A 25,928-nucleotide genomic window follows, 5' to 3' on the forward strand; every position below is an offset into this window, starting at 1 on the left:
CTGCCTTAGACAGGTCGACTGCCCGGGATTTCAGCAAAGACCTGCGGGACACGAGGGGGAGTGCGGTTTGGGTGTCTGGGGAAGGAGCCCTTCAGGCAGAGGGGACAGCGAGAGCAAAGGCCCTGGAGCAGGAGCAGTGGCAAGAGCCAGGGCAAGTGAGGCGAAGGCAGGGGTGCCAGGCAGCAGGGTGAGACGGGTGTGGCAGGACCCTGAGGACCACCTCACCCTCATCCTCTTCCCTTCTGGCCTCGTGGCTCTGCCTCCCCACCCACCTGGGGACTGAGGGGCTGTTACTGTGTCTCCCCAAGCCTCAGCTTCCTTGTGTGTAAAGCAAGGTCACAATTTTTTAATCTTGCTTGGGCTGCCATAACAAAGTACGACAAGTGAGGGGCTTAAACAACAGAAATTTATTCTCACAGTTCTGGAGGCTGGACGTCTGAGAGCAGGGTGTCACAGGGCCCTGCTCCCTCTGAGGGCTCCAGGGGAGGACGTGCCCCGGCCTCTCTCCCAGCTTCTGGGGTTCCTTGGCGTGAGGCAGCCCAGCTCCAGTCTTCACAGACGTCTGCCTGGGTGCCTGTCTGTCCCTGTGTCCACGTTTCCCCCTTTTTATAAGGACACCACTCATATTGGATTAGGGCCACCCTAACGATCCCATTTTATTGATTACCTCAGGAAAGACCCTAACAAGATCACATTCTGAGGTATTGGTTGCTGGGGTCCAACATATCCCTTGGAGGGCACACAACTCAGCCCATAACAATAGAAACAAGTCTTGGGCTGCCCCTTCCTCAGGGGCTCCAAGCTGCTAGGGAGCCCAGGGCAGGCAGGGGCAGAGGGGACCATGACAAGTGTGGGGAAGCTCTTCCTGTGCAGGCCAGGGCAGGCAGGGGCAGAGGGGACCATGACAAGTGTGGGGAAGCTTTTCCTGTGCAGGCCCGTCCCTGGGGCAGCGGCAAACATCTGAAAGGCTCTTCAGATGGCTTTGTACCCAGTCCAGCGGCGCCCCACGAGGGCAGACCTGCCTGGCCAGGGCAGGCGCTGATGTGGGGACCTGGTCCATTCCATGGTGCGGGGTGGCCTGCTGAAGCAGACAGAGGGTGTTGGCAGTGCTGGAGCTGGGAGCCTGGCTAGCCATGGCTCAGCTGGACACGTGGGTGGGGGGCACAGGCTGCATCATACTGGGAGCCCCTTCATGCCTGGCTGTGAGGTGGTGAGCAGGAAGGGAGAAGGGACGGAGAGGCAGGTTGGGCCCAGTCAAGGTCTACAGCCCACCCGAGCTGTCACTGCACTGAGAAGGCCAAGTTGGGTCGACCGCCAAGGCGGAGGGAAGCCTGAGTGTCAGCACTGGACACAGGACCCCCGAATGCCCGGCCCCAGCTGGGGACAGGAGCTCCAGGTGCTTGCCCAAAACAAGGGCCCTGGGGTAGGACAGACTCCACCTGCTCTGTTACCTGAAGCCCAGCCCTTCCTGCCATCCCCTGGCCTCCACGGTCCAGCCCGTGTGCACGGCTCCCCGGGGCTCCCACCTGCACCCGGATGAACTCCTGGCTTCCGTCACAGTGCTCAGGAGGCCATGAGCAAAAGGGAAATGTGGAAGAGCCCTGCACCGAGGTCTGGGCCCCAGGAGCTCCTGGGGGCTCCCGCACAGCAGCTCTGGTCATCCTGTCACAGAGTCAAGGGCCTGGAATGCACTGGCTCACCACGGCCTCAGAGTTTTATTATCAGCATCTCACATTCAAGTACAGAGTCTTATTATGAAGTTTAACTCCCTAGGAGAAGGGAAATGGCAGGGGCAACTGTGTCCCCTCCCTGAGATGGGCCTGCCCGGAACCCATGACCCCCCTGCACAGGTGGAGGCCTGAGAGCCTGCCGAGGCGGCCCATTGCACATGGATGCTCCCTCACAGGATAGCTCCACGCACAGGACCCCTCAGCACCCACAGAACCACCGGATCCACCCAGCAGCCTGTGCCTCTGCTATGGAGGAGGTTTTCCTCATTCAAATGTGGCCTGTGTCCTCTCCAAGAGCAGGGCTGGTGGTCAGGAACTGGCTACGCCCAGGAGAGGAGGGGCCGCTTTGAAACAGACATCCACTCTTGTTGTCGGGATCACAGCAAGACTCACTGGCCAGAAGCACGTGTGGGTGTTGAGAGGCACAGCTCTGCGTGTCTGGCTCTCATGGGGGGTGCATGCCTGGAGCGTGTGCGTGTCTGAGCATGTGTGCACACATCTACTGCCTGTAACGTGTGCGCGCATGCATGATGGGTGTCACGTGTGCCTTGTGTGAGCTTCTGTGCATGGGCCGGGGGAGGCACAGCACACCTGGGCCTGCCGCACACCTGGCCATGGGCCTCTGTCATGAGGCTGGACCCCGAGCTTGACATGGGGATGCAAACAGTTCACACACATCAGAGGGCTCTGGCCCTGGGGGACGCTGGCCGAGTCACAGGCAGTACCTGTGACAGGGCCTCCCGGAAGCCCCGGCCACACCCGGGTGGGGGTTAGCTCTGCAGCCTGAACTCGTGGGTGCTGGTCTCCCAGCAAGAGGGGTCCGTGCCCAGCATGCTTCGCTCTGTGAAGGTCACGTGCCCATCTGCATCCACAAGGATGACCGTGTTGGTTCTGAAAGAGAGCATGGGGCCTGTGTTCAGCCCGCTGCCCCTGGACCCCTGCACGCCAGTCAGAGCCCCAAATGGATCAGACCAGAGGTGCGAGGGGCCTTGCTGGGCACTGGCCTGGCTCGAGATGGGTCACAAAGAGCAGCAGCCTCTGTCTTGGCGAGCAAAGGGTCCCCTGTGAGGCATCAGGGCCTTGAGCCGCAGGTCCTGCAGGCCCCTGCCCACAAGTCCTATCACCTCCCCTCTGAAACACCCCCAGGCCGCCCTGCCCACCCTCTGCAGCACGAGCCCTGATCGCCCACCACTCTCAGCAGGGTAGGCCCTGGGCTGATCAGGCACTTCCCTGCTCAGAACCCCCAGGGCTCCCAGCACCACCACCGGGGACTGCCCAGACACCTGCAGTGGCTTCTAGACAGGGTGGACGTGGGGAGGAGCTGGGGAAGGTGGGCTCCTCCAGGGACAGGAGGGCGCACCAGCAGCCCATCCGTCGTACCTGGTGCCGTAGTCCGGGCAGCGCACACACACAGCTGCGTACTTGCTAAGTATGGGCTGCACGTACTCCCTGCCCTGGTCCTCAATGGCTGGGTCTGGCAGCTGCCTGAAGGACAGAGGAGGGGTCACCACTGGCCGCCCCAAACCTATCCCCGCCAACGCTCAGCCACAGCCCTGCAGCGCCTGAGGAGCCCACCAGCCTCAGAGAGGGGCTGGGGGAACCACAGGGGTCGTTCCGGGCACTTTCCAGGTCAAGGCCTCGAACCTCCATCTAGCCTTTCACTCAGGGCTCCATTGTGGGGGCCAGTCCCTGTGCTGGGGCCACCAGGAGCTTCCCAAGGCCCAGGGACACGAGCTCATGGGCTCTGTCCGGTCAGAGCCGTGCAGGCCCTGTGGAAGGACAGTAGCCACCTCTCAGAGCTGGGGGGGGGTGGGGGTGGGGGCGGGGGGGGGGGTGGGGGGGGGCGGGCGTGTGTGTGTGTGTGTGTGTGTGTGTGTGTGGCACAGCACTCACGCCTCTTCGTTGTTGAGCACGTCCAGAAGCTGGGCGGCCAGGGCGTCCTTGGGGAGTGCCTGGCCCCGCTCCACGGCCTCCAGGAAGAGCCGCTTTCCGAAGCACAGCTTCCTCCAGGGCGTCTCCAGCAGCGCGTTGCTTAGCCCGTAGGTCCCTGCAGGAGGGGTTGGCTCGGCCAGGCCAGCGTGGGACGTGGGGGGGACTGTGGCTGGAACTCCACCCACCCGCCCCTTCTCTACATGCGTCCAGGAACTCGCCAGGCCTTGGGGGTGGGTGATCGGAATCAACAGCAGAGGAAGGTCCGTCCATAAGTGGGGGAGCCCGATGTGGGGGTCCACCTGAGAAGGTCAAGGCTGGGAGCACCACAGCCTGAGGCCAGGAGGCGGCCCACCAGGGTCAGCCGGGGTCAGGGAGCCCACTGACCTTGGCAGGCCCGAGGCGTAGGCCAGGTCCCTGGCTGGGGGCGCTGTAGGGGCTTAGAGCAAGTTTCTCAGGACAAGTTCTCAAGAAGAGGCCCAGTCTCAAGGTGGAAAGGCCCCCAGAGCCTCTTCTCGAAAGAGGCAGCAGGGGCAGCCAACCCAGAGCCATGCGGCCTGAAAAGATGCACCAAGGACAGAGAGCCACCACCCTCTGCTGCTACCGGACTCTGGGCCAACTCTGACACGACTACTGCCACTTGGCACTGTGGGGCCCATAGTCACACCGCCAGCCACGGCATCACCGCACTGTATCCATCAGGCACCTGGCAGCCACATGCAAAGAACAGAGCAGGACCCCCACTGCGCACCACACACAAGAGTCCATTGAAAACGTCTCAAAGACCTGAACATGAGAGCTAAAACCAAATAGGGGAAAAGCTACACAACCTTAGATTAGGAAATGACTTCCTAGATGTGACACCAAAAGCATGAGCAACAACAACAAACCCCCATAAAACTGGACTTCATCAAAATTTAAAATGATGTACTTCAAAAGAGACCAACGAGAAAGGGGAAAAACCCACAGGATGGGAGAAAATATTTGCAAATCATGTAACTGATGAGAGACTTGTATTTAGAATATATAAAACAATTCTTACAATTCAATAACAAAAACACAACCCAATTTAAAAACAAGCATAGGACTTGAACAGACATTTCTCCAAACAAGATACACAAATGACCAACAAGCACATGAAAAGCTGCTCAACGTCATTAACCATCAGGGAAATGCAAATCAAGGCCACAGTGAGACTGCATCATACCCCAGAACAGCTGCAATCAAAAAGTCAGACAGTAACAAGTCTTGGCGAGGATGGGGAGAGACTGGAACCTCATAAGTTGCTGCTGGGAATATAAAATGGCACAGCTGCTTTGGAAAACAGTCTGGCAATTCCTCAAAAGGTTAAATAGTTACCTTATGATCCAGCAACTCCACTCCTAGGTCCACACACAAGAGAAATGAAAACGTTTCCCCACAAAAACATATAACAAACGTTCACAGCAGCATTTTCCACAATAGCCAAAAGGTGGATACAACCAAGTGTCCTTCAGTGGATGATGGATAAACAAAAGGCAGAAAATCCACACGATGGAATATTATTCAGCCATAAAAAGGAATGGAGCCCTCACTCACGCTACAGCATGGATGAACCTTGAAAACATTACACAAAGGGAAAGAAACCAGACACAAAAGGCCACATATTGTCTGCATCTGTTTATGTAAAATGTGCAGGATGGGCAAATCCACAGAGACAGAAAGGAGACTAGTGGTTTCTAGGGGCCGGGGACAGTGCCAGTGGGTGTGGTTTCTTGGTGAGGTGATGAAAATGTTCTGGAGTTAGATTTTGGTGATGGTTGCACCACTTTGTAGATAGAGTAAAAACAACTGAAGGCACACTCTAATGAGTGAACTGTATGACATGCGGTTATGTCTCAATGGAGCTGTTGTTTATTTTTTTAAGGGACATGGATCAGGCGCGGCTGGCTCAGGGATGAAATAGGACGGAGTTCAAAAGAATTCCTTCTAAGCAGCAATTTAGCAGAAAAGAAGCATCTCTAGTCACAGTTGAGGGCATCATGGTGTGGTTTCCAGATGCTTCCACAAAGGCCACAGAATTGCGGGGGAAGGTCTCTGCGTCCTTTTGTGCCTTTTAGCTTCCAATTCTCTCCAGACAGCCAGGGACTCGGTACAGGGGGAAGGCAACCTAACCTGTGTGCAGCCTCATGTGGACCGGGTGAGGCCATGGCCACTACTGGGCACAAGGTACACGAACGGCCGAAAAACAGCACCAGGAGGGAAATCAGCAGGGACCCGGTTCCTGAAAGTACTGGGGTCCCCACAGGAGCAGCCCCACCCTGTGCCACCTGCCAGAGCAGCCTCACCTGGTGCCAGGGCAACAGGCTCACGCTCCCCCCGGTTTCCATAGTAGCAAATGACATCTCCCTTCTCTGTGCTGCAGACCAGAGGGGAGACAGGGTCAGACAGGAGCCACAGGGCGTCCCCAACCCTCGCCGCCTGGCAAGCCCCACAGCCCGGGCCCCAGCATTCGGGTGGCACCATCCGTGCAGGCACCGCTGTTGCCGAGCTATCTGCCCCCCACCCTGCCCAGCATCTCTGTGTGTGCCAACATGGGCCTGGCCACACCCCAACTGCCACTTCCCCACGTGGCCCCAGCCTCCTGCAGAGCCCCAGCAACCTGACTCCTGAATCTCACAGCCAGCGCAGGCGCCCTAGACTCGAGGGCCTGCACCTCCCTGGGCGACCTGCTCCTCCCGCCTCTAGGACAGGCCCCTCTGCCCCTGCTCCTGCCCTGCTCCCAGCTGGTCTGCCCCACCCCGGGCGGAGAAAGCTCCCGGCCACCATATCCTCTGGCGACAGGGCCCATGGGTGGCATGGACAGTGTCATTGCCCCAGGAGCCGTCTGCTGAGCCCCTTGCAGAACCCGACGTGAGCCTTGCCACCCACTCTGCCCAGCACTTGGCAGTGCCCGACAACCATGGGGCCCGGGGTCTCTGTACCCAGCTGTGCCTGCACCGCCTTCTCCACCGGGGCACCTCTGCCACCAGACCACAGGGCAAGTGAGGTATGGCTCAAAAACGGGCTCCTCAGCCACAGAAGCGGGGAGGAGACGAGACGGAGGGGCCGATCTGGCCCGTGTGCACCCCCGGCCCTACTCCAGCTCCCACAGCAGGAGCTGGCGGCCCTCACACTGCCCCAGCTTGGATCCCTGAGTCCCCAGGACAGTGGATCTGGGAGGGGCTCGGCCCTCAGGACGCTCCCTGAGCCCACCAGGTGTAATATCCCCAGAGAGGCTGCCACAGATGCCCCGGCTCCCGCTGCCTGCCAAGCCTGCAACCCAGCCCTGTGCGGCACCTGGGGGCTGCGTCCCCAGCCGGTAGACCCACCTTAGGTCGGCCGCTATGAGGTTGAAGCCGTTGTACAGGTGGCCCTCTGCGGAGACCTTCTTCAGGTAGGACAAGCTATCCACGTCTGAGGTCAGAAACTGAGCCACGAGTTCACCTGCGTCAGGGGACACACGCCCATGGCCGGGGCGGTAGGACTGAGCCCCTCTCCTGGGGAGACTGACGGTCCCCCACGGGACGGCCACACCTCAGCGACCCGGCAGCCAAGGAGGTCGGCACCAAGAACTCTGATTTTGAAACTTTTTCCTGTTGTGCCCCGATGTGGAAGTCCAGCATGAGGGGAAACGTCTTCAGTGGGGACAGTATATGTCCACCAGATGGGCAGTGACAACACGGCAGTCGGGAGCCATGCCATGGCCACAAGTGGGAGCCATATGGCCAGGCCGAGGGTGGCTCCCGGCATTGCCAGCCAGGGGGCTTCAGGGCCCCTCCTTTCGTCACTCCTCCCGTCCCTCCAGGTGCCCAGGAAGCCCTGCCCCCCGCCCCGTACCTCGGCCCCGGGCGTCCCGGTCCAGCCGTGGCTGCAGGTAGTTGGTAAGTGCCGCCAGCTTGCCCCGCGTGTTGATGCCCAGCCACGTGCCGCCTTCCTTGCCTTCCTCCATGTCCAGCCCTGCAGCAACAACAGTGTCACCACCAGCCCAGCAGCCCTTGTGGTGAAACGGGGGCTGGAACACAGCAGTCTGAGGCAGCCCCTGGGGACCATGGGTATGTGGGAGAGACCCTCGCCCGGGACAACACCTGATGCCCCTGGGAACCCCCGGCCCCTGCACAACACATCCTGGTGCCTGGGTGGGCATCAGGCTGGGGGCACAGCACCAGCTCCATCGCAGAAATTGCGCCAGGCCCCAGCCCCGCATCCCGATTAGGTATAGGGACACTGGCTGTCCTCCCTAGGCAGGACCCAGCCCTCGGCGGGCCCTTCACTAGGAGCCCCGCAGGCTGCAACCCTTCATAACCGTGGGCCCTGCCACAGGGCCAGCAAGGCCACTACAGCCCCAGGAGAGTGTCTTCCCAGGCCAGAGGGGCATTTCACTTGACAACTGGAGTGAAAATAGCTAAGTCATTAACATATTATTATTATAACAGTAATAAGTTATAATAGGAGAAGAACTAAAAGCTGCAAAGATCTGAAAGAAGCAAAACTGTCCTTATTTGTACAAGATAGGATCATATGTGAAGAAGATCCAAAAGGATCTACAAAAAAAACCTACTGGAGTAAGTGAATACTTGGCACGAACTGGAAAATGAAAATTCAATTAATCATTTACAACAGCACTGAAAGATTTTCAAAACACTTAGGAAAACGTTACAGGAAAGACGTGTGTGCTGAGGGATGGACGTCAGGCAGACCTAGTTAAAGGAGGAGTCTTGTTCCTTGCCCGGGAAGCTCACATGGTTAAGAGGACAGTTCTCCCAGAGTATGGAGAAAAGGGAGCCTCCTACACTGTTGGTGGGAATGTAAATTGGTGAAGCCACCGTGAAGAACAGTATGGAGGTTCCTGAAAAAACTAAAAATAGAGCTACCATATGATCCTGCAATCACACTCCTAGGCGTATACCCAGAGAAAACTAATTCGAAAAGATACATGCACCCCAATGTTCATAGCAGCACTATTCACAATGGCCACGACATAGAAACAACCTAAATGTCCACTGACAGATGAATGGATAAAGAAGATGTAGTACATATATACAACGGAATATTACTCAGCTATAAAAAAAAAAACAAAATAATGTCATTTGCAGCAACATGGATGGAAATTATCGTACTAAGTAAAATAAGTCAGAAAGAGAAAGACAAATATAATATGATATCACTTGTATGTGTCATCTGAAATATGACACAAATGAACATATCTATGAAACAGACTCATAGACATAGAGAACAGACTTGTGGATGCCAAGGGGGGGGAGGGGAGGGATGGACTGGGAGTTTGGGATTAGCAGATACAAACTATTACATATAGGATGGATAAACAACAAGGTCCTACCGTACAGCACAGGGAACTATATTCAGTAGCCTATAATGAACCATAATGGAAAAGAATATACACATATGTATGTATAACTGAATCACTGTGCTGAACAGCAGAAATTAAGACAACCTTGTAAATCAATTGTACTTCAATAAAAAAATAATAAAACAAAAAAAGGATGACAGTTCTCCCCAAATGACCAAGAGGGTGACCATGATCCCAGTGAAGACCCTGTGGGCTGGTGTTTATAGAAATTCATAAGCTGGCCCTGAAGTTCAGGACGTCCACAGAAGTCCCAACAAGCAGCAAAGCCACAGGGCTCACCTCAGCTGGTTCCCAGACTTGCTCAGAGGCTGCAGCACCCGAGCCATGTCAGTGGGACACAAGAGTCCACAACGGCCCCACACGGATGTGATCAACTGACTTTCAGTCAGTTTGCCGTAGTCATGCACAGGCCAGAGGAGGCCCACTGGTCGGTGCTGTGGGGACAGCCGGAGAGGTGGGCGTGGCTCAGTCCCTGCTTTGCACCGCACGCAAAGTTTAATTTGAGACACATCACAGACCTAAGCATAAACCCAAATCAGGAGGCTTCCAGAAGTACACAGAGGAAAATATCTTTACGACCTCATGACAGGCAAAGACTTTTGTGGGTAAGACACAAAAAGAACAAGTCACAAAACAGAAGATAAACAGCACTTCATTAAAATAAAATATTCTGCTCACCAAAGGACATCATGAAGAAAATGAGACAGTGACACAATTATCCAGCAAAGGATCCACATCCAGAGCACAGAGGCCTCTGACAAACCAACAACTAGAAAGTGAATGAAGCTTCCAGATCTGGCCAAACAACACAGTCCAGACAAGGAAGATACCACGGTGGAATTTCTGGAGATAAAAACTAGTGTGTGAGATGAAAAATATGCAGAATGGGATTAAAAGCAGATTAGACACTAAAGAAGAAAAGGTTAGTGAACGTGAGTAAAGGATATGGCGATAGAAACCACCTAAAAAGGAGCAGGGACAACAGAGGGCTTTTAAGTGAACCAAGCATAACCGAAGGGCACTGACCACTTCAGATAAACTGACACACGTGTGACTGGGGGGCTGAGGAGAGACAGCAGGAGACGGAGGACTTGAAGAAACAGAACCCAGAGGTTCCTGAACGCCTAACAAGTCCCCAGCAATGCTGACGCTGCTGCTACAATTCTGTGCACGCTGGGCGACGCCAGACAGAGGGAGGGGGTGGACCTTGGGGTCTCCCAGGCCTGAGCCGGGCGTGGTGGCCACGGGCCCACCCAGCACTGCGGTGCAGCAGGGCCACCCTCCCGCTTGGCAGGACGCGTATCAACGTGCCAGGGGCCGCCTCCAAACCACTGCAAAGGGTGAAGGACTTGAGTGGCTGGGGCTCCCCAGCGGGATGGGCACTGACCAGGGCAGGAAGCGTGGAGCCCAGGGGCCAGGACGGCCAAGGGGCCCAGGCAGGCTCACCCTTCGTCTGAGCCTCCATGTCTTCATCGACAAAGTGCCCCAGCAGTGCCTCCTGCCTCCCTCCCGAAGGATCAGCTCCTCACCCTTCACCTCACCCATCCTGAGCAGCCCCCACTTCAGCCTCCCATGCGTGCCCTGCAGCAGTGACACACACGGCCTGCCCTCTCCCCACGATCCCTTTGTTCCGTCCTAGCCCAGGATGGTCCTGGCCATGCCCACAGGCTCCCCTCGGACCCCCTCCCGTGGCCCAGCAGGCCTGCCACTGGACCTCTGGGGGAGCCATGGCCAGCCTGGCTGAAGTCCCCACACACATGACCGCTGTGCCCAGAGCTCAGGCAGCGGGGGCCTCCCCGCCAGCCCCACCCCGCACTCCCGAGCAAGCAGGTATCCAAGGTCTCCTGAGCAGCTTCTGGTGAGGCCGAGACCCAGCCTCATCCTCCTGCACTCCCACCCTCCTGCACTCCCACCCTGAGGGCCCCACTCACAGCTCTCCCCACCTCCTTTCAGACCCCCACTTTGGTCTCCCCACTCCCATCCTCCTCCCATGCAGCACCACTGCCCGACCCCAGTCCACACTGGAGGCCTTCGTGGATGCTCCAGACGAGCTTCCAGGCTCCGCAGGCAGAGGGTCCTTGGCCCGGCCGACACCTGTCTGCACGTCCTCCGAGTGGCCCCTGCCTGCAGGAATAGGAGCTGCTCCCTCCAAGGGGCCCGCGGAAGCCACCGGCAGGGCAGGCAGGGTGCGGTCACCTCCACTCCACCCCATGGGCTCCTCATTGGCTCCCCCAGCCCTGCCAGCCGGGCCTCTGCCCCCCAAACTCAGGCCACTCTCCCTGGGGCAAGGGGTGCATGTGTCTAACAGGATCACATGCACATACACATGCATGTACACACACATGCGTGCACGCATAACCATGATGCTCCGAGGTGACCGGTCTGAAATCATGCCTCACACGAGACCAACCGCAGCGGATGGTGGATCCAAATACAACCCCCACCTTCCAGCTGCTTCCCCCGGGGATCCGGGCACGTGAAGCTGAGTGGACAGTGCTGGGTGGACAGCGGGGACACTCACCACTGAGGACCTCGTTGTTGTTCCCCCAGAAGTCTGCAGCCCTGGAAGGCCGGTGGTAGAACTCATCCCTGTTGGCGGCCAGGATGAGCCTGAGGAGAGAGCACGGCTGAGGGTCTCGCGTGAATGTGGAAGAGTCACGTGTTTCCTCTCGTTACCAAGACAAAGCACCAGGTGCCAGGCAGCAACCTGGGCAAGTCCCAGAGAGGATGGGAACCCACTGGGAGGAGGAGATGGGCGGCTGCCGGCTCAGCCCTGCCGGCTCAGCCCTGCTCGCTCCGCCACGCTGGCTGGGCGGGTGTGTCTTCCTGCCCTTTGGTCCCTCCCCTGAGGACACCCTGTAAGCCTCCCACCAGCGCTCAGGGACTCCGAGGGCTGCTCCATCCCGCGCTTTGGGGTGTCTTTGGGAGGGAGCGAGTGAGGACTTTTCTGTGTTTCACTAGTGTTTTGTATTATGAATCAAATAAGTATTTCTCTGGCCATTAGCAAAGACATCGATGTTTTCAGGGCCCTGGTTTTGAGGTAAGAAAACAAAGTTTTCGGTCAGCTTTGCCATTTAAAATAACTATGAACACAGACGGCGACTGAGTGGGCAGGGTCACCCCACAGGGTCCCGAAGACCCCGGGGTCTAAGAGTGGCCACCGAAGGACCCTCCAAGCACCGCAGGTGGGCACGGCACCTGGGGCCACAGTGGGTCTGAAACCAAGTTCGCTGAGTCAGGGGTTAAATCCTCAGAAGTCTTCAGAAGTACTGTTTGCATCGACTCATTGATTTCATGAATATCGGCTTGTGGTAAAATGTGAATTAACAAAGACACTCACAAAATTGAAGGCAAAACCAGTGCTGGCACCCCAGGGCCCTGGAAGTCTCTCACCTGTGTGCACGTCACCCCCCACTTGTGCCTCCCACGCCACCTTGGCCACAGGCGCTGGCACTGCCAGGGACCACCCTGGAAGCCTCACCACCCTCAGGATGCCTGTCTAGCCTGTGACCTGGCTCTCCCTCCACACAGCTGGCTCTAGGGCTGCGCCAGGTTCAGGTGCAGGGGGCGGGGGGGTTCACTGTCCCTGACACAAGCTGCAGCCGCTCACAGAAGGATCCTCTGCAGCTCCAGCTGCCAGGCCCTGACCTGGACCCCATCCCCTGCCCCTTGCCATGTCTGCCCTGTCCCCCTGGGACCCAGTCCGGGACCCATCCTGGCAGAAGCTGGCTAAGCAGCAGTCAGGAGAAGGACAGCGCAATGCCCCCCCTCCCCGCATGGGGAGACTTGGCTGCGGGGCCTGGGCCCCCCAGAGGGTGCAGTGGCTCCTGTGCCAGGATCAAGCGTCCTCCTTCAGGTGCCCAGCGCCCCTCACCTGCCCGCTCGCCTGACCCCTGCAGTCGCAGGGGACGGGAGGCTGAGCCCGAACCAGGCCAGTGCCGTGGCTTCTGGTTCCCATTCTTGTGAAGACTCCAGAAAGGAAAACTTAGGGAAAAGAACAAAGCGAAAGAGCAGTGCCTCTGTCCTTTTACTCCAACTGCCCATTTGTAGACAAGAAGCGAGATGTTTGCTAATCGCTAGGAGCCTGAAGCGCTGGGTTGCTTTCATCAGAGTCACTGTTTAGCCGAACTGCTGGTGGGCATGATGGTACCACGTGGAGGCTCCAAGCGAGAGGAAGCCCCTCACTCCTCACTTCCGAGTCCCACTCAGCACAGTCATGGAAAGGGTCTGTCACCATTTGAGGGGTGGGTCTGGGCACAGTCAGGGGAGGGATCTGCACACCGCCAGGGGAAGTTTGGCAGCAGTGACGGGTGCACAGGCCAGGGTCCAGTGAAGTGTCCAGTAGTGACGACCTCCATGGAAGCCACCCCAAAGGGCAACAGCTGGCCCAGCAGTCCCTCCAGGTGGAGCCAGTAAAAGCATCAACCTGTGGGTCTAAATGACATTTTGACAAAGAGGGTGGTGACGTGACAGCCACGACAGCACCATACTGACGGGAGTATGCTGGTCTTCTATGCAGCCAAACATCTACACAAATGCGGCAGCTTAAAGCAACGCCCACCCATCATCTTGGCCAGGTGCTCAGCCTCGGGGTGACACAGGTGCTGGTCGGCAGGGTCTCCGCTGTTGCAGGGGTCAGTTCCTTGAAGCCATGTGACTGGGGGCCCTGGTCTCGCCTGCCGTGCGCCGAGGTCACTCGCCTCCTGGAGGCCGCCCTCAAGCTCTGGCCATGGGCCCCTCCAAGGGCAGCAGCTTACTCCCTGAGGAGGGGCTGGTCCCTCTGCGGGCCACCCCGATGAGATCAGGCCCACCCAGGACATCCCCATCCCATGAACTCAGGGTCCCCTGATTTGGAACTTTCATCGCATCGGCAAAATATGGAGGTTCCAAGTGCTGGGCAACCTCAGGCGTGATGGGGGGTGCGGTGCAGAGGCCGGGACCCCCTAGGGGCGACCCCAGGAGGGCGCAGCACCTGTGGGTGGGCAGGTATGCAGCCTGGAAGGCAGTTCAAACACAAGGGCGCCTGGGGGATCATGCTGGGCAGTGTCTGGGGGGACATGGCAGTGGGATATGATGGGGGAGGGCTGCCACGTCTGGAGGGATGGGCGCCCCAATATGGAGGGCAGTGGGCTGGTGACATGGGGGTGGGGTGCAGACGAGGGGTCCATGACAGTCACGGCCCAGCCCAACATCAGGCCTGGAGCTGCTCTGCAGAGGCAGTTCACATGTACTCCCGGCCGCACTGGGCTGTCTCCCCTCCCTTCCCACACCCACGAGGGCACTTGGCTGGATAGCCCACAGGACACACGCTCTAAATCGGCTGCAGCCCAAGGAGGGGAGAGAGGCTTCAAGAACCCCACAGGCACAGTGGGGCTGGCAGGGCTGGCCTCATCTTTCAGGAACTAATTCTAGGGAGGCCAGAAAACAGGTTCCCGTGAGACTGGAAAGGACAAAGCCAGGAGCGGCACCGCCCACAGCATCAGAGTGAGGATGTCCCACTCTGTCCTTCAGGGCAGAGGTGATCTGTGTAGATCAATGCTTACACACGGCAGGGATGGCCACAGACCCAGATGGAAGAGTCCTCTGCAATCAGCTGACCCTGGAGCATTACTGACACGGGTGACCTTAGCTCACAAACACAGGTGAAAACAGGTGTGATGTCGAAGGTGCCGGAGCAGGGGACTGTGTGGGTCCCAGGCCCCGGACAGGCTTTGTGGGCAGCGGTGTCCAAGTGGACGGCGGCCCTGGGTCTGGGCCTTTCCGGCTGTAGGGAGAGGACCTAGTCTCAATGATGCATGACGACGAAGCGCCACAAAGACCCACTCCACCACCCAACATGAGGACACGGACCAACGCTGCAGGGAGCCTCTGGCACAGCCATCAGAAGACACACGAGGAAATCAACTTGGCGGATCCGTGTGATCCAGGATTTTCTGATTCTGGGTATATACCCAAAAGGACTGAAAGGAGGGCTGGGACAGGTGCTTGTACACTAATGTCCACAGCAGCCGAGAAGCAGGAACAGTACAGGTGTCCGCTGACAGGCTGGACGCAGACGCAAAATGTAGTCCATCCACGCAAAGGAACATTATTCAGCCTTAAAAAGGAAGGAAATCCTGACACATGTTACAATGTGGATGAACCTTGAGGACATTATGTTGAGTGAAAAAAAGCCAGACACAAAAAGAAAACATATGATGCTACTTCCATGAGGGACTTAGAAGAGCCAAGGTCATAGAGACAAAAAGAAGGAGGGTGGGTGCCAGGGGCTGGGGAGGGGGATGGGGAGTCAGTGTTTCTTGAGGACAGAGTGTCAGTTTGGGAAGATGAGAAAGTTCTGGTGACGGTTACATGACAGTGTGAATGCTTAATGCCGCTGAGCCCTGCGATTAAAAATGGTAAATTTGGGCTTCCCTGGTGGCGCAGTGGTTGAGAGTCTGCCTGCCGATGCAGGGGACACGGGTTCGTGCCCCAGTCTGGGAAGATCCCATGTGCCGCGGAGCAGCTGGGCCCGTGAGTCGTGGCCGCTGAGCCTGCACGTCCGGAGCCTGTGCTCCACAACGGGAGAGGCCACAGCAGTGAGAGGCCCGCGTACGGCAAAAAAAAAAAAAAAAAAAGGTAAATTTATGTCATGTATACTTAACCACAAACACACACACACACAAAGTACAAATCTTCTCCTGACATCACTGGGTGGGGGGCCGGCAGTGAACTCAGTGATGGGCACTGGGGTGGGGGCAGAAGCTGCTGCATTGCCAGCCAGGGCAGTGACAGCTTAGGTGGGAGGGAGCCCAGGTGAGGACATCCAGGCCTCCTGGCTCTGAGCCTGCCCCCCCGACTCCAGGAGCTGGGGGCCCCTCCTTGGTCTCCGATGGGCCCAGGGTCAGCTCACCAGGCTCTCCTCACGGCCCTGCTGCAGTGTCCCTCCCACAGCAGCCCCACCCCCACTCCTCCCATCCTAGTCCCACATCACATGTGAGAGCTGCCCACCCCGGAGCCAGAAGCCCCTCTCAACCTCCAACGCCATCAGGCTAGGACAACATTTGAGATCAATGCTGAGACCGAGTCCCAGCCCTGGAGCTGTCAGAGGCAGGTCGTGGCAGGACGCAGGCTCCCCTCCCCGTCCCTTCCGTTCCTTCTCACTCCCAGGAGAACAGGGGTGACCTCAGGGCTTGGCTGAATCCGTGAGTAAGAACCAAGGCAGCCATGGACTCGGTGGCCATCAGGCCGCGTGTCCTCACTTGTCAGGAGGAAGGAGTGCCACTCTCAGCGCAGGAGGCGACAGCGCCAGTGATCCATCCACCTGTTGCCTCAGCCCCACTCCCGCCCTTCCCGGGGGCTCTGCAGTGGCTGCGGGTCCAGTTCTGTCAGCAGAGGGCGCTGGAGGGACGCTGCAGGCGGAGAGGCTTCTCTCCCAGGCTCTGGGTGCGGCTTCCCCAGCAACAAGCGCCCGACAGCAGCCAGCGCGAGCAGAGCGGGCAGACTTCCAGCAAGTGCCCAGAGAGCTCCCGGCCGCCCAGTATGCCATGGCTGTGCCCCCAGCAAGGTCTGGGTCTCAGCCCAAGGATGAAAGACAGGCTTTGCCTCGGGCACCCCGATCCCACAACAGTTTATATTTCCACGAGTTAGACATTCCCTGCTCGAATCACTGCTCCGGGGTTCTGTCCCCTGGCTGGATCCCGACTCACACGGCATGCTCTGTCGGGGGCTGTTCAGGGCCAACTCCCGGCCCCCAGCATGGCCCTGCTGCCCACTCCCCTGCAGGAAGGGGACACTGGGCACCCCTTGCTCCCCATTCCCCAGCCTGGAATGAGTTACTTCAGCCACACATCAGGTAGCACGGAATCCCAGAAGCCAGTTGAAATGTTCCAGATCTTGAGATGATGTAAACTTCTTAAGCAGTCGCACTAGTGCCTCATCTGTGATTGAGGGTCACATCCCAGCCTCATTCTCCATGTGGATAAATGTCGGTGGATTCCCACCAGGGCGCCGGGGAATGGAGGGGCGCCGTCCAGAGCCAGGGGTCATGGGGAGGAGAGGAAACCAGACCATGTGTGGCCCCTCCCTGGCCTCAGCCTCCTGCCTCCTCCAGCTGGTCCCCCAGCTTCCCTGACCCACCCCCCGCACTCTGCCCTCACCACCCAGACTGCTCACTGGCCACAGGCTCGAGCCCCACAAGCCAGGTCTCGCTCCCTGTCACTGTTCTGTTGCCACCTGATCCCCAGTCAGAGGTGCAGGGCTGTGCTGTACCCACGTCATTCCCCCATCCTGCCCACATGGCCACCTTCAGCGGCTCAGTCTTAGCATCTCTGCACATCGACTCAGGGTCCCTGCCCACACTGAGTGGCCACTGTGGGAGAGGGCAGGGCAGGGCCCGGGCAGTGTGTCCCAGGGCCTGGCCTCTGCCCCCGACCCCGCACATGGAGCCCAAACAGGCACTGAGGATGGCGTGTTCCCAAGGCCGAGCAGGATAACAGACGCAGCACGAGGGGGTTACCTGTACGCATTTTTGGAAACGGGGCGAGGATCGAACTTAAAGAAGATGATGCACATGGGTCCCCAAGGGGTGGCTTGGCTCACACGGGGTAACGAGGTCTGCGGGAGAAGGAAAAATGAGTTGAGTAAATGGCAGACGACAGAACTGCCTCCCAAACCTGCAAAGCTCCCTTACCCAAATGGAACGGGCTCACGACACCCAGACCCTCGCTGGACGAGGAGACCGTGTGTCGGCTGCCCTGACACTCGCCCATCCCTGTAAACACGCTCCTGGGCACTGGTCAGACATTCCCCTGACGCCTGTGACCTCGTTGGCCCTGGATTGTTGGCAATTGCTTCTGGTTCTGGGGTCTGAAACGGAACACTTCCCACCTTGGGATTCACAGGAGGATGTTCCCACCACACTGACCCCGGCTTCAAAGCCATGCCAGCATCGCGTGGTGGGTGGGCGGGCGTGGTGGCTCTGGCCACCATGCAAAGAGAAGCCGAGGAGGGGCCGGAGCCCAAGGCCAGCACCACAGACACAACCGTGGCTTAGAGCCATGCAGTAGCTGCCCAGCGCACAAGGCCTTCGGGCATCCCACCCTCCTCTCACTCGTGCTCACTGGTCTGGCTGGCGCGGGTGGCAGGGTCAGGGTTCACCCCACTATTTTCCCTGTCAGCCCCCACGGGCCCTACAGGGACCCCCAGGATTCAGCCCTGTGTTCCTCCAGGCACAGATGTGGTGACAGCCTCAGAGGACCAATTTTTGTGGCTGTGCAGCTGAGGCGCTGCCGCGGTGACAAGCGCCATCTGCAGCAGCCCGGGGCGCTAGGGGACACGCACCATGTGAGATGGGCTGCCAGCCGCTGCCCCCCACCAGGGACGCTGGGCCACATGCAGCGCTGATGCCGAAGGGCCCTGTGCAGAAGGGCTCCCCAAGGTGACGGGAATAGGCTGGGTTCCCGCCAGGGCGGCCTGGTAGTGTCCACTGGTGGCCATCATCCCAGGAGTGCCTGATGAGCCCAATACTGGTAGGCAGACTGTTGGGACCAACCTCCCTGGTAAAAGCAACTCCAAACGCTTGAAAGAAGGTGAAAAATCTTAAAAGCAACCAAGAGCTGACAAGGTGGTGCAGGATTTAGCCAACATCTCAGAGAACACAGGAACCCAGAGAGGAAAGAGAGCCTCAGGGCACTGGCCCATGGGGCAAACCGGGCTCTGGTGGCCTCAGGGGTGAGGGAGACAGAAGACACGGCCCAGGGCCGCCCCAGGACAGGGACCTAGGGTGGGGGGGTTGTATCCACAGCCACACCAGGACCGCAGGGGAGGTGCAGAGAAGTGGGGGTGGTCCATGAGAAGCTCCATGTGCAGAGCTAGGCCACACCGGGGGTCCAGGGACTTGGTCTGATGGGTGCTTGCACTGGCAGTGCCCCTGGGCACCAGGCAAACCAAAGTTTTCCTCTTCATCACACACTTCCGAGAAGTCTCACAAATAATTTCAAGAACAAAAAGCAGTACAATAGAAAGAACCACATAAAACAAAGCACCACAGCAAGAACCAGCAGTAGTCCCCACATGTCCCAAAAACCAGCCACTGAGTGCAGGAGAAAGGAGCTCAGGAATATCTGCAGGGAAAGGACATGATAAAGAGTAAACGAGGGGTCCACCCAGCACCAGAAAGACCCTTTAGAAACAGAAGCCCCAGGAAGTACGACTTAAAACTTGGCAGACAATGTTGGAGCAGATTAGGCACAGAGAATGAGAACCACCCAGAACGCGGTGCAGGGTGATGGGAAGCACCCTGGGCGTCACAGGGCCAGGTCATCCCGCCTGTCTCGTGTAGCTGGTGGGGCTCCCAGCACCTGCCACGTGACCAGAGTCCAGCACAGAAGACACAGGTCCCCCACCCTGAGGGGGCTGGTCTCTCCCAGACACAAGGATGCTCCAGGCAAGGTGTCATCTGTGGCAACCAGGCTGGCCAAGGTCAATGGGAGAAGCCCTGCTGAGATCCCACCGACCCCGGCCCCTCCAGGACAGAGGGCTGCCTCACCAGGAACACACTACTCTGGGCCGTCAAAGGAGGCCAGCATGCCTGCCATCCCCCCCACGCCCAGCCCAGGCTGCATGACCGGCACTGGGTGAGGTCGCCGGCCACCGCTGCTCACAGGCCAGATGCAGAGCCCCCCAACTCAGCTGCAGCACCCTGCCACCCTAGCTGGCCCAGGTGGGTGGCAGACAAGCCCTCCAGAAGGTGGTGGCAAGAAGGGCTCCGTGGTCAGAGGAAGGCTGCCGAGAGGTCTCCGGGCAGCTTGCTGCCAGAGGTGTGGGCGCGTAACCCAGGGCTGCGGCCTCAGTGAAGAGTGAAGACGCGGTCATTGGGAGGGAAGGACCAGAGGAAAGCCAGCCCCTGGGGAGGAGACCATCAGGAACTGCCTTTCTCTCCAATCCCTCACCCCCCACTCGAGCCAGGCCCGCTGCCAACTGGCCCCTCCCCTTCCCGCTTCACTCCCACCACCCCCAGCACTCTCCTTCGCAGGTCCTGTGGGTGCAGGGACCTTCTCCCATCCTGCCCCCACGCAGGCCGAACTCCAACACCCTCTTCGGGGCCTGGCGAGTCCTCCCTGACACCCCTGTGACTTTCGGGGCTCCCAGAGCAAGCCCTGGACACACCACTGCCGTCCCACCGCTGCACTGCAGCGGGGCACTAACTGGGGTATCCTGCCTGGGGCGCTCTGCTGCTGGGAAACGCTCCCCTCCTGGGAAACGCTCCCCTCCGCTCCCAAGGCCATGGAGTGGGAAGGTGAGGTGGGGGGAGCAGTTCAACAGGTCCCACTGCTCCAGGTAAACTCAGCGCTCCTCCTCACCAGGTGACACCTAAGCCTGTCAGGAGGAAGTCACCCTGAAGAGCACCTGGGCTGGCAGGTGCCGAGGAAGGGGGGTCGACCGGGGCAGAAGCGCGCCGGCTTTCTAACGCCACCCCTGCCCCGCCCGTCTCCACCTGGAGCCCGGGGTGTCCACACGCCGTCAGAGCTCTTTGGCTGCTGGGGCCGCCATGAGGGCCGGGTGGCCAGGGGCAGAGGCAGAGGCAGAGGTGGGCAGGAAGGTCCTGGGGCCTGACGAGGAGTTTCACCCACGGGCCTCAGCGACCACAGGGAGGACGCCGCCTGGAGATGGGCAAAGCCTGCGGCTTCAAGCGATACAGGAAGCAGTGCCGGCCCAACGGGTGTGGAGGCCGCTAAGGTGACGCGCACACCCTGCCAGGTGTGCAGATGGCAGTCGGATGCCACACGCCTGCCCTCTTCAGGTGCGGGGGCTCCCTCCCTCCCCCTCCTTCCCTCCCCCTCGCTTGGCCCCATGGCAAGCAGGATGGCAGTGGGGGACCCAGGTCAGGCGAGCAGGGCCACCACCCGATGGGGCAGGTGACACACTGACCTGGAGGAGGCCAGGCCCCAGTGCCACGGGGCAGGGGAGGGACAGATGGGGACCCACTTCCCAGGTCGGGCACATCCTGGGCAGGCTCCTCTCTCACCAAGAGTTCAGGTGGTGCCATAGGCCACACAGGGGCTCTGGGGGATGGGGGTGCCTGCTGGCTGCACTCGGGGTGATAGTGTGGGCACACGTGGGGTCTCCTGACCCCTGTACATGCTCTCAGGATGCCCCGGGCACTGGACCTGCCCATCTGCACCCCCTGGCACACAGACGAGCTGCTCCAGCCATGCATGGAAATGCTCGGAAGCCAGCGTGCCCCTGAGCATCCCTGCTGACCCTCCCCAGGTGCGAGCAGCCCCCAGGAAAGCTCACAGTGGGGCAACCGGCTCCGTCCTGGCCACAGTCCTGGAATCACTGTGCCCACGTGTATCTCGCTGGGGGGCTGCCTTACATACAGGGGTGCAGCCAGGCCCCAGACAGGCCCCCACGGAAGGAAGACCCCAGACGGTGGCCTGGGCTGAGGGGAAGCCTCATGGGCAGCAGTCTGAGGGGGCCTCCCGGGACCGCAGCATGCAGGCTGTGAGATGGCCGAACATCCTGACAAATGCCCGGGGTGCCCGCGTGGCGTGGCAGTGGGTCCCTGGGCCTGGTGGCAGAGAGAAGCCATCTTTGTCACCACCAGGGTTGGGGGGCATGTCATTTTGTGCTCACCGCAAGGCCCCGAAGGAAGGCCCCTGCCCATGGCTCCACGTACTCCACAGATGTATGCTCCATCACATGCACAGGACCCCGCCACCCTGTCTTCTTGCCACCTGGCTGTGCAGTTCGCCCACGCCTGGGGTAGCGGCGTCCCCCACCTGCCTGCTGCTGCCCAGGGCATGTGTGCCTTCTATCCACTCTTGCCATCCAGCTTCCACTCATGCAGAGCAACACAGCAGGGCCCGGCACGCACGTTCTACAAACAGGCTGAGGACCTTCCCGACAGGTGCCTTCCTGTCTCCCAGGCAGACACCCAGGAGGCGGAATCACTGGGCAGGGGGTGACGCTCTTAGATTAGCATGCCTGGCCGACTCCCTCCAATGTCTGGCGCAGGGGCGTCCAGCACGAGGGGACCCGCCACTGCTCCCCCCACCCTCACCGCAGTGGCAGGAGATGCTCAGGTGGTCTGCTGGCATCCCCCAGCAGCCACTGGCACACCGTGCCAGGATGCAGGGCCTCTGTCCCACAGTGCGGTGGCATTGGGGTGGGGTGGCCCATCCCTCTGCCTGTGCTGCCTCCATTGGAACCCATCTGTCCTTCCACAGCAAGTCCCCCCACTTGTACTGCATGGCTCTCGCCCTCCTCATCCCAAAGCAAGAGCCCCTTTCTCTTGATTTCCGTGCATGGTTGCGTTTGGGCTTTGTTCTAGGATGTATCCAGGGTCTGCCTATGTGGGAGGTGTGAGCCACGGACCCCCATGCTTCCCAGCAGACAGGCATGCTGTCTGCCACCACCTGGGCCACGCCCTGGACACCCCACCACTCGGCCCCTCAGCCCCTGAGCTTCAGCACATGCTGTGGTATCTGGAAGGTGAGTCTCCCTCTTGGCTTTTCACAGAAGCTTCTAAAACTCCGACTGATCAGGGCACATCAGGCACTGTGGGGCACCCGTGTCCATGAAGTGACACAGACGAGGAAGTCCACAGCCCGGAGCTGGAAGCCAGGCTGTCTGTCCATAGCAGTGTCCACCTGCCTGAGCAGCATGGGGCAGAGCGGGACCCCACCCATGAGAGCACACCACTCGGTGCTTGTACGAGGTAAGGAAGAAGCAAGACTCATGCGTGGGTACAGAAGCAGGGCAGGCCACCTGGCCAGGGGACAATGGAGACCTGCAGGGAGACGTCTGGGTGCTAGTGACGGTGTCCACACCCTGATCTGGATGGTGGCTGCATGCTGGGCTCACTCTGCACCATCCCTGGAGCTGGACGCTGCACACTTCCGGTAGGGAAAACAGGATCATCCACCAGGAAAGCTGCCCATGAGGAGAACAGGGACAGACCCTGCCCTCCTTCCCCGCTGGCTTTGAGTGGCTACTCTGGGTGGGGGGCACTGAGGGGCGAGGCAGGAAGAGCAATTCTCGGGAGACCGGGCAAGGCGGATCCAGCCCCAGCTCAGAGCTCCTCAGAACAGGATGGAGCGGCCAGGCTGCCCTGAGTTCTGCACAAGTACCCACACACTCAGGTGACCGCCGGGTGGGGTGGGGGCCTGTGCCCTCGGGGAGCACTTCCCTCTGTCAGACAGAGGGAAGCACGCTGGCCAGAGGCAGCGAGGAACGCAGGGACGCATGCGAGCAAGCAGGAACAAGGGGGCCTGGGCCAGCGGGACAGTGAGGCCCCGGGTCCCAGCAATCAGTCTCCTCTGGCTGTTCCTTAGGGCTCTGGGCAGGGGGTGACGGAGCCCTAGAGTCGGCAGCCCCACTCCTTATGCCCAGCACCGCACACATGTGGAGGAACGCGGTCAAGGCTAGCCAGCCTGTCCATCTGGCCTTGAGCAGAGGAGCTGGGCACCCCACCCACCCTGCACAGGGCAGAGCAGGACAGCAGGAGCTGCTCTTTACAAGTGACGTGTGACGTCCCCCCAGGCTGCCAGCAGAGGAGGTAAACACATGGGAACACATTGTCGCTGTTCCGGAGCCTTCGCTGAGAAAGCCCTGCCATCCTAATCATTCCAAGCAGCCCGCCGCCACCCCCCAAACACCGCGCCCTCCTCCCCACCCACGACCTAGAACTCCACAATCTACGCTCTGTCATCTGGCTGATAAGTAGCATTTCACCATGACACATTTTCTATGGTGACACTCTTTCCTGAGATCTTCAAGATGTCTTAGGAGCACTAATTCAGCCTCATACCAAGAATCATTGTCCCTTCAAGGTTCAAAACGGCAACACAGATGAGGGATACAGTGAGCCACGGCGAGCTCTGGATGCTCCGCACCCCGGCCCCTCCTGGCAGGAACAGCTTCCCCACAAGGCGGGGTCCAGCCCGGCCTTATGGCGGCCCCTATGGCTCACATGGTTAATAGGGGAGGAAGGGGGCATTCCCACCAGCCCCTTGAAAGAGGGTGGAAGCAAATACTTATAGTAGGCATGGTCCTGAAGACCCAGCAGAGCCGCCCTGAGTACCAGGAGGTGGGGGCTGGCCTCTTTACTTTTAAGCGTGTATCCATTATTTCTGCAACCTAAAAAAAAAATTGAGAGGGAAAAAAAAAAAAGCCTTCATCGATACCCTGAAAAGGGAATTCAGTGGTCCAGGGGTGACCTCATTCTCTCACAGCCCATCACCAAACCCCGAGGTCCAGACCAACAAACTGTCCTCAACACCCGCTGACATGGTGCCAAAGGATGGACCCAGTCCTCACACATCTGGGGTGTCAGTGACGAGTGTGGCCCTATTTGTAGCAGCCCGCCTACCTCCCTGCCCTGGGCTACTGACATCCTCAGAAGCAGCAGCATCCACGGACAGGCGAGTGGGACTGGGAGGCGCCTTCTAGAGCAGCAGCCAGCACAGGAATAAGTCCCCACAACGCCACATGTGACTACACCCAGGGTAAACATGATCAAAGTGACAGCCCAGAAATGAAAACACAAAGAAAGCGTGAGGCAGTAATACGGCTCAGGGGCTGGGCAGCAGGGCAGAGCTGACAGCTAGTGGCCTGGTCTGAGGGGCCTGCATTCTGCAGACACACCAGTAACACACAGCCACAGGACTGCAGGACACATGCTTTTGAAGTGAATGGTCAGGGGTCCAAGGGGGTGGGAGCACCAGGGCAACATGCTCCGCCCACTGGAAGCCCTGGGAACCTGGAGAGGGGGGAACAGAAGCTCTGCTGTGTCCACCTGCCAACACAGCCACCCTCCTGCAGCCCCACCCCACACGAAAGGTCACCCGACACAGGAAGGTTCTTGGGAGAGGGGCTCAGGAGGAGAGGCCAACCCTGGCTCTTACTGACCTTGGGAACACCATTGGCCCTCAGCCTGAGTTTTCTTTGCTGTGAACGGTATCTGGCCAACAAACACTTGCCGTGAAAGGGTGCCCAGAAGACTAAGGAACAAGCAGCAAAAAGCGATTCCCAAGAACTACCAGCTGCAGGCGCCCCATACAGCACCATTACTGCACAGCTGCCGCATGGAAACAGCAACAGCAAAACATCAGTAGGCAGGTCCGCAGTAGGATGGCAGCGGCAGGCCTGGCTGACCATGTGACATCCCCAGTGGAGGACAGACGGGGGCTTGAGCCTCAGGGACCGGTCCAAGGCCAGAAGGCCCACGTCAAATCTGTGGCCCAGAGGCAAGCATGGTAGCTGCTGGGCGGGAAGGCATCTTAAAGCCCAGAGGCTACAAGGCCTTGCTCAGCGTGCAGGCCTGACCAGTCCCCTCCCCTGATGCCCTGGGGGGAAGGTCTGAGTACTGAGCCACCCCAGGAAGACCGTGTCCAGACGCACAGATGACCTGGCACTTGCTGCCTCCCCGGAGAGACATCAGCTGTCACCCGCAGCAGGGCGCAGGGAGGGAGCAGCGTGACTCAGGGCTCTGGGGCCGTCAGCCGCGTAGCCCACCCACCCTCGCCCCGCGGTGACCGCGCAGCTCCCGGCCGGCCAGTCTGCCCCACCGAGGGACACCGGCCCTGCCTGCGGGGCCCACGCCCCACCCAGGCGGGGACACTGGAAACGCCTTCCAGGAATGGGAGGAACGCTCCTTCGGCCGGGGTTGGCTTGGTCTCCCCGGACCGGCCGCTGGATTTGCATTCACCGCCTTGAGAAGGGGAAACTGAGGCAGTGCGGGCTGTACGGCCGCTTCCGACTCCGCGCCCCACTTCCCGAGACCCGCTTCCCGACTCCGAGCCCCGAGCACCGCGGGGAACGCAGCCGGCCACCCGCCGCCGGCCACCCGCTGCCCGTAGTCCACCGCGTACTCACCGCCTCCGCCGCCGCCGCCG

The 25,928-nt window shown here is 59.4% G+C and overlaps 1 protein-coding gene across 9 annotated transcripts; it reads right to left on the minus strand.

Moving 5' to 3' along the window:
- On the minus strand, window positions 1-25,928 carry TANGO2 (transport and golgi organization 2 homolog). 9 transcript variants are annotated; one of them, XM_029230343.1, is made up of 9 exons: window positions 25,909-25,928; window positions 17,546-17,643; window positions 11,570-11,658; window positions 7,518-7,637; window positions 7,010-7,124; window positions 5,987-6,057; window positions 3,624-3,961; window positions 3,111-3,211; window positions 1,090-2,621 (listed from the first exon to the last, which is right to left on the minus strand). In XM_029230343.1, the coding sequence occupies exons 2-9, from the start codon at window positions 17,599-17,601 to the stop codon at window positions 2,501-2,503; spliced, it is 1,011 nt and encodes a 336-aa protein (XP_029086176.1). In that variant the 5' UTR covers window positions 17,602-17,643; window positions 25,909-25,928; the 3' UTR covers window positions 1,090-2,500. The 9 variants fall into 9 exon arrangements, 8 of the variants coding, with proteins under 8 accessions (XP_029086165.1, XP_029086176.1, XP_029086224.1 ...); XM_029230391.1 differs by lacking the exons at window positions 17,546-17,643; window positions 25,909-25,928 and adding an exon at window positions 12,923-15,544 and having other exon boundaries at window positions 3,111-3,215; window positions 3,624-3,777; XM_029230377.1 differs by lacking the exon at window positions 25,909-25,928 and having other exon boundaries at window positions 1,091-2,621; window positions 3,111-3,215; window positions 3,624-3,777; window positions 17,546-18,169.

Source organism: Monodon monoceros, unplaced genomic scaffold, assembly GCF_005190385.1.
Source record: "Monodon monoceros isolate NGI ecotype Baffin Bay Population unplaced genomic scaffold, NGI_Narwhal_1 Super_Scaffold_1, whole genome shotgun sequence".
NCBI classification, from domain to species: domain Eukaryota; kingdom Metazoa; phylum Chordata; class Mammalia; order Artiodactyla; family Monodontidae; genus Monodon; species Monodon monoceros.